General features: G+C 39.1%; 1 protein-coding gene across 1 annotated transcript; it reads right to left on the bottom strand.

Annotated features, from left to right (window-relative positions):
- Positions 1-2,964: 2,964 nt before the first annotated feature.
- On the bottom strand, positions 2,965-11,542 carry LOC141800001 (protein-serine O-palmitoleoyltransferase porcupine-like). The gene is made up of 15 exons (XM_074682449.1): positions 11,379-11,542; positions 9,777-9,919; positions 9,476-9,668; positions 9,307-9,350; positions 8,976-9,157; positions 8,725-8,855; positions 8,611-8,631; positions 8,047-8,061; positions 7,817-7,942; positions 7,623-7,723; positions 7,416-7,492; positions 7,233-7,296; positions 6,945-7,030; positions 5,122-5,232; positions 2,965-4,661 (listed from the first exon to the last, which is right to left on the bottom strand). The coding sequence occupies exons 2-15, from the start codon at positions 9,910-9,912 to the stop codon at positions 4,560-4,562; spliced, it is 1,389 nt and encodes a 462-aa protein (XP_074538550.1). The 5' UTR covers positions 9,913-9,919; positions 11,379-11,542; the 3' UTR covers positions 2,965-4,559.
- Positions 11,543-11,701: the final 159 nt, after the last annotated feature.

Raw genomic sequence — 11,701 nt, 5'->3', positions numbered from 1 at the left:
ACTACATAAAAAAAACGAAAATAATAAAAAAGATACACAAAACAACAAAGAAAAAAATATCAAATCAATTAAAACAAAAAAAAGACAAAAGCTAATAACATGCCTATGATACTGCCAGAGGAAAAAAAATAAAACTATTAATAGATAATAACAAAAATAAAAAAAAATCTAATAAAAGCAGCATTATGAAGATTAAAAAAAATCTGAGATAATATCTCATATAAAAGGTCACCAATAAAAATATGTTTTTACAGATGTGTTTTTAGAACTGAAATGTATTGTCTTGATTTAAATATAAGGGTGTCCAGTTTAGATGCATGATATGTTATAAATAAAAATAATGTAGAAATATGAATGATGTTTAAGAGAGTGAGAAAAGAAAAGAAAACAATGCAGAACAAACAAAAATATTTTCAGAGTATATTTATGTTTTATAGATCAGGTTTTTTTTTGGTGTCCTAAAAATGTTTTGCCTTAATGCCTCTTGATTACTTTGTCCAATCCATGGTTCAGCCTCTAGCCATACTTAATTTTATTTTTTTGCAAAGGAGAGTGGATACAAACTTCAAACAAGCTAAATTCAGAAATTTGTGAAAGCATGGCAAGAAACACTTAGTGGTCCTAAATGAATATTTTTGTGTCAACTACATTAAAGGGTTAAGTGGCACATTAAAAATAATAAAACACGATTAATTTCTTTATATAAACAAAGTAGACACCTTTAGGAATTCAGATATGTACCAGTACTAGTTGTATTTTGTAGTTCATGCCAAGAATGTAATCTCAAAGTGTAGTTCTATTTATACACTACAGCTGAATTCACCTGATAATACTGACCCAAACACATTTTGATTGGATTAGAAAACGCAGCAGACCATGCAACAGACACTTCCTGCTTCACAGTTTCATTGTTTCACAGGACAAAAATAACATTGTACTCAGCACTCAATAAACACAATGACATTAATTTATTCTGTTTTGCACCCTCTCCCCATCCTGCACACAAGCAGAAATAACAATAACACCGCTATTGCATATATATCAGGAATGGTGCCTTCAGGGACTACACTGGTCCAAGGGGGAGCAAAAAATCAATTGGTTTGAATCAGTGTTAAAATCTTTCCTCTCTACCGCGTCTCTAAGAGGAGCACCTAACCCTTTTTTTCCCTCTAGAAACACCTCTTAAGCAGTAAAAATATTACAGTCTCATGCAATAAAGTCCTTAAAATGGATTCTGCTGTCTCACTGACACTCATTCATCACCTCACCAAATCTTCAGCCTTCATCTACCTTGACAATCAGCAATATTTGAATTGAAGTCCACACAATACAGGATGCAAAGATAGTAAATCTGAGTCTCAATTGATGATATTCACTCTTGTTACCCACTTATTTTTACGCATTTCTAGATAAGTACATTTTGACATTAAGTTCCTAGAAACACAATTTCCCATAACTATCAATAACTCATAATCCCTGACCCACCAAAATAAAAACACTATCACATTACTGGTTATATGATGGAAATGCTTTCTTGTCATGGACAATAGGTGAGCACACAGTTCCAGTGGCTTCACAATGGCAGTATTACAAGGTCAGCTCGGAGGTTTCGCCTGGCTCAGCAAAGACCTGCAGGGCCGCAGGGCATGCTGCTCAGCTGACGGGGCTCTTTGCTTGTTCACTGTGCTCTTTCTCGAAGGGGCCCCAGTGACAGAGCCATTCACAAGCATGGGCCATAAATGACCGAGGTGAACACCACGTTTAGCACTGCATTCTCAAAAATCTGCACCGACTCTGGAGCACAGCCAAAATGCCAGGAACGAAAGGTAGGAGAAGCAGGACACTGAAATGTGTGGCTCAGAGTTTTTATTGTTTTTAATTCATTCTGGCAAAAGAGAAGCTGTAAATTCAGTGACTGTAAAATTTGAAGGTCTCATTAAATGTGGCAAAAGTGACAGAGAATTTCCACTTTTTTCCAGGTAATAAATCGGACAAGAAGTCAGCTACCAAGGTAAGAAAATCTGTTGTCTAAATCTCACTATAAAGTTCCTAATTTTAGGATTTGATTTGCTTCCTCTAACTTGTGTTTACCTTCATTTTTCAGCAACCTCAGAGTCCTAAAGAGCAGCCGAAGAAAGGTGATCAGAAAGGAGATGATAACAAGAAGCAAGGAGGTAAACATTTACATGAACCTAAATAAAACAAATAACTCTTTAAGGTGATTTTAAGGAAGGAGAACTCAGTGTTATGTAGGGTTAAAGAGGCCCTCAGTTGTTTGGGGTACCATTGGAAATTCCCACATGCCCTGACACACAGTGTGGAAATGCGGGGCTGTGATTGCTGTGTCCCCAGTGAAGCTATCTTTCTGTGTTTCATCCCCTCGCAGGACAGCCGAAGGGAGAGAAGCAATAACTTCCAGGCATTTGTGAAGATGGCTTTGGAGACACTGCTGGGGTCCTGCCGTCGTAAACATGGGGGCCCTCGGGGCAAACAGGACTGAGTGCATCTCCGCATTTACCCTTCCCCCCTCGTGCCTGCAGACTGGGCTGTTGTGCGGCCAGTTCCAATACAGCATCTGCTCTCCTCCCACAGAGGCAGAAAGCGAACCTGCTGATCTCCATCCATCACCATCTGTTGTTCAACCTCTGGTCTCTTCCTCCCTTTTCAGACTGTTCTGTCCCCTGTCCCAGCTCTGGATGCTCAGAAATAGACTCCAGGTTAAATCGGACCATTGCTTTGAGCTAAAAAAGTCTGTCACCCCTTTCTAATCCTTCCCTAACTCACCCTGATAGCATGATAGACTGTCTAACAGTTCATACATTCTTCTTGTAAATAGTAAATCAAATAAATACTATTTCTTACAGCAATCATGTCCATCTGATTTCTATTTCCATCTTCTGGGATGTGTATTTTCCATTTTTCAACACTGAATTAAACAGACAAAAGACATCAGAGAAGATTTCATGTAAAATTTTATAAAAATATCACAGGTGTGTCAGTGCCTTCACATTACAGGGAGAAAAGTCGCCTTAAAGTGAATATCAGAACTCTATCTAAAATACCGTTCATGTTGTATTGTGTGGTATCAGGTCTGCAGAGACTGAGCAGATTTTGTCAAGCATGAACGAACATTCAGGCTCTAAACTAAAACACTACGTCTTACTGGAGGAGCAAATTCTTCAGATTTAATGATGATAAAATGTGAAGACAATCTGATTGTTTCTTTAAGGAATCATCAGTTACAAATGCATCATTAAAAGCAGCAGTGCAATAAAAATCTGGATAAATATTCAATATACTGTATGATATCATCTAATGGAAGAAAGACTGAAACGTTCCCCCTCTACAGTAACACGTGTGTGTGTGAGATACCCTGATTACAAACTTTAATTCTCTTTACTGAAGATTGTTTCAATGTTCACAACTACTCAGAAGACCTTTTCTATGTAAATGCAAAGAGTTCAAGTTGAAGGAAATTATTGAAATAACACAAAACACTGAGTAAATTCCACTACTAAAAATTCATTCATAAAATTAGAGAGTAATTTTCTTCCTCTAAGATTCACAAAAACGAAAATATCATTGGCTTTCCCATAGTTGCTGCCTCTGAACCATAATCTGTGCTCTTTTTATCAAACATAAACTCTTGAACATGCTCATAAGACTGCGTTCTCTTTTAAAGATATTCTTTTTCAATCAAACAAACCCTATGAAAAGACATCATCTTGCCTTATTTGTGTTAAAAATGTTCTTATAGTCCAAAAGTATCAGTAAGCCATACTCTATACTCCTGCTTACTGAAGTATTTTAACAATAAAACAAAACTGAGTGCCAAAGTTTTGTTTAAAGGAATCTTGATGTTAAGCATGAACTGTGTACTAATCCACTACTGAAAATAGTCCCTAATAAATGCATATTTTAGGACTGTATGTTGGAGAAATGTTTCATTAAAACTACACTGCCAGGGAAGCGAGGGGAATCAGACAACACATTGCCAACGTATCCTTCTTTGTCATGGGATTTGTTAAAGATAAGAAAACCATATAAAATCACCAGCCCCATCGCTCAAACTCTAAACTACGATTGTAAAACACTTGAGGTGAAGGGAATCCACATCTGGAGGACATCTGCCGCAGACGACGCTGAAACCCAGATAATGTGCTCTATCATGTCTCCACAGAGAGGAGCAGCCGATCTCCACCATGCTGATAGGTATTGATTGTGACTCACAGTGAGACATCGGTAACTGCTGTCACAACATGAGGGCTCGACAACTGCGGCTCTGATAAAAAGGGGTGAGATACAAGGGGGAAAGGAGGAGGGAGTTATCTTTCATTTCACGGATATCAAAAACTAGTCCCCAGCAGGTTCGAATAATAGATTACCCAGCCAACATTCGGCACAACCTGAACACTGCCTGTTGGTTTGCTGTTGATATCAGGTTGATTCAGTTCTCTTCGGTCTGATGCAGATAAAGTCACAGTGCAGATGAGGAGAACCAGCCTAACAAACCTCATTATTGCTTCCTTCACTTTCTCGCTTTCCTCTGTCTCTCATTATTAGAGGATGAGCCGATACAAAATCCAGCATCCGAATGTGACCCAGTGGCTCGTCCAGCTCAGCTCTGACCACTTCTGAATGGTATGATGTGTTATATCGTCCTGTAGGGGGCAGTAAATACTATGTCAGCTGATAAGGACAGTGGAAAAATCACAAACATTTCCTAAAATAAATTTGAAAAAAAGATAAGACTTATTTTTTCTTTCTGCTTTTATTCTGCAACAACTTCTGCACAGAAATAACTGTGCCATTACACTTCTTTCCTTTTAACTATTAATACTGCAGCTCAGGTTACATTCTTATATGGCACTCCACATGTAGGTATGTCACATAGTGTGCTGTACATTTTATCGGTATGGAGTGTAACTTTAAACTGGTTTATCCTGTACAGCATGTGTGCCAGTGAAAGGTTATTCGGTGCATTTCATCTTAAACCTTGAGCTTAAGATTATGAGTGTTGTTTGCTGAGGATAATTTTGAGTACAGGCATTAAAACTGGAACAATATTTTTCAATTAGACTTGCAGAGATGCAGTCGTCTCTGAGCATTTTGTGTTCTCACCTCATCCTCCTCCATGTAGTCCACACTGGAGTTGAACACAGAGCCCAGGTATGTCAGATGGAGAATTGCCAATGCACTGAATGCTATATTAATCATATATACCCATAGCTTCTGCAGAGAGATAGAGAGAGGACAGGCATTATGTAACAACATAGAACTTAAATCAATGTTTATCTTTTCCTATTCTCTTTATCGGTCCCTCACAGTCTCAGTAAACCAGACTAGTTTAACTGCTAACTCGTCAGAAATATTATCTTCCATAACGTGAACTTTGATTGTTGCAAGTTCAGTGATAAAGTTTTATGTTTTAGAGAAAATCTGGATTTTCTGGGGCTGTAACATTTGATGGGAACAATCAGTGCTGGGTTTCAGTCCATGCAGGCTGCTTCTCCTTGGCATAAATCATTATTCCCTCTCCCTGCTGTTCTTGATGTGTGTTACCAATATAACATAAGGGATTTTTTTCACTGGGCACCTTGCCAGTAAACTCCCAAAATATATCAACTGACAGTACAAGACAGGCCATAGGGGATGCTTTACTTTAACTGCTCTGGCATAATGTACACACAACTTCAGCAAAACAATCATCATATTCTATTTAAGGTTTTAACCGTTTGTTGTTTAATATGACACGATGGATACCCTGGAAATTGTAGAGGGTCTGAATGCTAACTGGGCCAGAAGAGCTACTAGGTAGGCCCCCTTTGAGCACCTCCTGCTCTGAAAGGAAGTGCCAGCAGTCCCAGTTCAAGGGCCAATTGCACAAATAGAGTAGCTGGAAGACCACCAGACTATGCAAAAACCATGTTCAAAATCAGGGAGGGATATCAGAGATCTGTAACCATGCAACGTAAGCCACATGTTTGTTGAACATTATATTGAAAGATCATGAAATATGCTCGTCAGCTCAGAGCTTTGCTGGTTAAACAGTGGGCCAGTGTATTGAGGCTATACTTCAAGTAGCAGCAGTGTTCCTCTGCTCCACACATTTATCTCTCTCTTTAGAAGTCCTATCAAATAAAGGTGAAAAGCTAAAAAAAAAAGGATTAAAAAAGAGAAGATTTATCCTGACATTTTGAGAAAAACTATGCTAGTTTACTTTCTTTCAGAGAGATGGATCAGGAGACTGATGCAGATGGCGTGTCTGTTCTCTGGACAGAAAGCTATTACATTGTTTTTTTTTCTTCATTGCAAATTTTAGCTCAGAAACTAAAAGAAAAGTGAAAAATCTTCCACCAACTATTGACATTCAAATATTTTACCTCTACAAGAAGTAAATTTGCATGAAATCTTTAAAAATCTTCAGCAAAATGTTTACCTTCAGTCTTTGAGCTAAGCTAAGCTAATGGTCCAACAGCTTTATGTTCTTAGGTAGCCCTTGAAAGCAAACATAGCGTGGCATACATGTTTGGTTTTGAGTACAATTTTAACAGGTTTTCAGAGCTTATTTTCTACATGGATAGTTTTTGGTAGCCAGCATACATATTCAGCATGAATATTTAACGTACATTTAGCCCATGTCATTAGCATATGTATGTGGCTACAAATTAAGCATACATACATATTTGGTTTGAGCACGTTATTCCTCAGTGCTTTGTGTACATGTTTAATGTACACTTAAATATTTATAGCAGTGTACATATTTATTGTGTTTTTCAGTTGTAAATATTAAGCAAACAGGTTTGATGTAACTTTTTTGTAGCCATACTTACTACACATGATAGCATATTTATTTAGCATTCCTATTTAGTTTGACCTACATATCTAGTAATTAAATTTTGTCATAAAAAAAACAGAGAGGGAAGACAAAAAGTGCAGATTACCCTTTTATTCTGGTGGCTGCAGTTTGGCTGACATTTCTTTGAGAGGACACAGGCATTAAAAATGGCTGCAAGCCTCTTCCGCAACACTGAAACACAAAAGAAGAGCAAAGCATTAAAAAGAAGCGAGAGTAAGAGTTTCTCTCCAACCATAAGAGGTAAATTATTATCACTGCAGTGAACAGAAACAGTGTGTAATAGTGTGTGCAATTAACCATTACTGCAAAGCTAAGCACCTTCTCTAAATGGAAAGGTTCTAATGTGGAAAAGAGGCATTAAGCAGGCTCTCACCATGCTCAACGTACGTGATGAAGCCAAGGGATATCAGCACAGCACCCAGATGAAAACTTAAACCCTAACAAATATAGAAGTTAGAATCAGAATAATGCACTTGTGAAATAAACAAAAACACACACACAAGTAAAGCTTGTCAGTTTGAGGAATCATGCGCTAAGACTTCTACACTGAACTCACATGCAGCAGGGCGCTGGCTGTGTATGTCACCATGATGGCGGTGAACGTCCCAAATTTGAGAGCGCTCTTGAAAACATCTGTGAGATGAGAGCATCATCTAGTTTGAGAGAGTCTGTTCAAATGAGCCATTATCGTGGCGCTCAGAATTAGAATGAAAGGGAAAACAGCTGCTGCCATCAAACCAACACTGTTAGAATTATAACTCACAGGTGTGCAGAAAGGAAGACATTGGCTGATTCCACGACGTCACCACCTCCACCATCGACCGGGGGAACTCTATATTGAGTGGCTTGGATACAGTCAGATCCCTGGGAAAGAAAAATGAAATGTGAGGGGTTCTGTTTCAACTTGTGAAGAAAGAGATTTAAATTCTATGTTAACACTAAACATGCAAATCTGACCATTTAAGGTTGTCTTTCTCCTCCGTAAAGCCAGCTCCGGCCAGTGTTGTTGTAGTCTCGCTTAAATAACCCACAAAATAATTGCTAAAGTGGAAGGACATTGTGTTCTCATACGCCAGCAACCACCTGATACAACAAGAATAAGAAAGACAGACATTATATTACATTTATATTAAATATCTCAAGACTCAAACTATATCTGAATTATGAGGGGACTTTTAAAGTCTTACTTTGCCGGAGTTCCTCTGGTAAATAAGAGAATAAAGACAGAAGACAGAATTTTTAAGGATCAGGGGTTGAGGTGTAGATATGTACATAGATTAAGACAATGAAAATTAAGCCAGTAACATCTTAACCTCTGTACTATATATGCTCCTAAAACAAAACATCTCTGTTGCTGAAAATAGTTCATAAGGTGTGCTGGCAGCACACTACGTGTTGGCTAATTTGATTCTCCAAAAAAGTACAAAGGAAGTTTTACAAAGAGCTTAAAAACATTGTTTCCCTCATCCTGATGGTATCTTGTAGACCTTGTTTTTACATTTTGACCCCTATCTATTTGTGTTTATCTGCATTTCTGTTTCATTATAGCAACAAATCTGTTCTCCTGATATTCACATCTCATTTGTGACTGGAAGCAGCTTTTGATTATACACCTTTTTATGAGCTGGCTGTAATCACTGTAGAATAATGTATGATGGCTATGTTAACTTAGAATCACTTTATTAAAATCATACAAAACGACAAGCTTAAAATCTTGTAAATATTAAGGATAATGAAGAGTAGACAGTTACCTGATCTTCCTTCTCTTTTTGCTGCAAACAAAGCAGATAATAGAATAAAATATTTAGGCCATAAGCAAATCAATAAAGAAATAAACAGTGCAGAAGCTCTGCTATGATCCTCACCTTCGTAGCAGCTTGTCTCCATAAACTGGAATGAAATAAGGAAATAGGTAGGGAGCAACACAGTTGGAAATAACAAGGCAGACCTGGCTCTTCACCCAGCTAACAGACACCTTTAAAAGCCATGAAAGGCTCTGAGGAGAAGAAAGAGGCAAAGATTTGAATCGTTAGTGTCTCACCTCGTAGTTAAATCTTTTAAATAATACCCCCCTCCCACACCGTCTTCATTTTAAGAGATAATGTATCACACTCACCAACTTACGGCCCTCTAAAGCTTCTTTGTAGCTGTTATAGCTGATCCAGGGACCAAAGATGACTGTTCCCACAAAGTAAATGTAGCCCATGAATTCTATAGGGGAGGGTACACTGGTCACAACACCTCGGTCCAAGTCGAAGGCGAGAGAAATGGCTTTCATCGCAACCACCATCTGAGAACCTAAACAACAGCCGCAGCAAAACAAAGTCAAAAGACTTCCACATGTGAGCAATTTTTATTGCTTCAAAATTAACCTAAAACAATCACATTTGTTGCTTTTATCTAACAGAAATGTGTCAAGTGCTGCTGCTTGCGGGGAATACGCCTACCTCTCATCTTGTGCCAGTTTGTGGTGTCCATCATGTGCATCTCCCTGTGAAAATTGGATAGGAATAGAGTTGTTTTTTTATGTATTTTCACTTCAAATTAAAATCTGCTTCAAACACAGACTTGACATGTGCTAATGAGCTGTCAAGCTTCAAAGGTGGACGCTGTTACCCCAGCAGCAGGTAGATAAGCACAGTGATGGAGAGGAAGGTGCCTCTGATTGTGGAGTGGCGGCACAGGAAGAGGAAGAGGTAGCAGAGAAGGCTGAGGAGGACCACCCAGATCATGTGAAGCTCAAAGAAGAGATAGAGGGTGTAGAAACCTCCTGCTACAGTGCCCAGGTGTTTCACAAAGGAAGGGAGCCCTGACAAAGCAAAAGTAAAGAAATAACAAATAGAAGCAAGGATTTTGATGATGTAAGCTCTATGTGTGACAGGTGACTAACACTGAGGGGGCAGAAAAGAAATCTCACCCAGCATCCAGAGAAGCCGACACAGGAGGCAGATAACCAGCAGCTGCCATACCTGCTCCAGGCCCTGCTGAGCTGTAGGCAGCAGGCAGCCATGAGCAAGCTCCTGGAAAAACTTTTGCCGACTGAACACTCCCATATCGAGACTGCAAAAGCAAAAAGAAGACATTTTTATGACAACAAAATATGGCTTCTGTAAAACTAGAGTCAGCATTACAATGCAAAAGCAGAAAACACTAGACCACCTAAGAACGTCTTTGCAAAGTTGCAGAAAGGCAAGTGCTGCTTATTAAATCACTGTCAACTGACACATACACCCTTAAACTTCAAATCCCAGCATGCACTCTGCCTCTGTACAGATCTGTACAACCTGCATTTGCAGTTAAAGTTGAATAATAAAGCTGATAAAAAAAATAACTGTACATTATGAGTACTTCGGTAAAATCCCAGCATGCACAGCCCCTTAACTCAAATATACAGAAATCCATGCCATAGCTTTTAGGTTGGGTTTCATGGTGGACAATTAAGTAGTTGAAGGTTTGTATAGTGCATCTTTTTAAAAAATAATTCTGTTATTCACTGTAAACAAAAACAGACACCAATAAACTTCAAGCACCAGCGTGCACTCCACTATGCAAATCTTTGCATATGCTGTTAAAGTCTGAGTAATGATATCAAAATAATGCTTTAAAGGTTTGAGTACTTGAGTAAAAATAATCTAACTCTCTGTAAAGGGCTGTTCCCATCTTCACACTGTAAAATCCAAGCATGCACAGCTCCTGATTACAAATCTGTAAAAACCAGTGCCAGGGCAGACAATCCAGTATTTGAAGGCTATGCATATGCATATTCGCTCATGCGTTTAAACTTCAAATCCCAGCATGCATTGTAACAAAAGCAAAGAGTTCAAGTCTTGAGAAAGAACAAACATATTTTGGGTTTCCCTAATTTGAAACAATTTTCTCAATCATTGTGAGCTCACATTCTAAAACTTCAAATCCCAGCATGCATAGCACTACACTACATTTCTGTGCAAATTCGTGCAATGGCTACCAGAATTTTAGTGCATACAGTGCAGAATTTTTTTCCTAGCCTTAATATCTTGATAAATGTTGTGCCCATACTTAATTCTAAAGCAGATGCATGAACTGTCTTCTTAATGTTAGAGATGTTGATTATGGTGTGCAAGAAAGAAACGTCAGGGATATGAGAAAGCGTGAAGATCACAGCACAATAACCTTCAGCAATAGACTTAGTCATGGCTGTACTGGTGTATGAAAGACTAAATGACAGGATAAGCAGAAGACACATGCTATTCTGCAAAGCATGCTTCCTCCGCAATGCAGTCGACTAAAGGGACGAGTTGACTCACAGCTGCCTTAAAACAACCGCTGCATTAACAGAGCAGTCAGCGATAGGAAGCAGAACATCTTGGGTTTAAAGAGAGGAAGCCGGTGAAGATTGCTAACCTTGCTTCACCTAGCCAGCGGGATTTAACAGTCTTTCTACCACTGCACTTGTGCGCTTTCACCCCAGCCCCCCACGACGGTAACAGCCAACTGTGCGCCCCGGGCATGTCAGTCAGTTCTCCAGGGATAAACTCACCCTTTGAGAGCAGCAGCTGGAGGTTCCTCCCCGCGTTGCCTTCCTCCACAGTCAGTTAAGCGTGTGTGCTGCTGCTGCTGCGATGTTTTTAAGCACACTCGGTCCAGATGATGCTTATCTGGATGACTCCCATTGTTACAGCATCAGCACCACTTGCCTGTCACCTAAGCAGCCAACCGAAGGAGAGAATCAACCAATCAGTTGTCAGAGTCCTGGGACGTCAGCCAATCAGGGTTGTAGTTTATCTAGACTGACAGTCAGAGCAGTCTATTATAACCACTGTTCACCATAACCGGTGGATTCTGACCAATAGGGAGCGTACA

Source organism: Halichoeres trimaculatus, unplaced genomic scaffold (assembly GCF_033239565.1).
Source record: "Halichoeres trimaculatus isolate MK-OKI-2021-1 unplaced genomic scaffold, fHalTri1.1 fHalTri1_scaffold_11, whole genome shotgun sequence".
NCBI classification, from domain to species: Eukaryota; Metazoa; Chordata; class Actinopteri; order Labriformes; family Labridae; genus Halichoeres; species Halichoeres trimaculatus.
The sequence above is the reverse complement of the archived record's forward strand: the minus strand, read 5'-3'. Positions and strand labels throughout refer to the sequence as shown.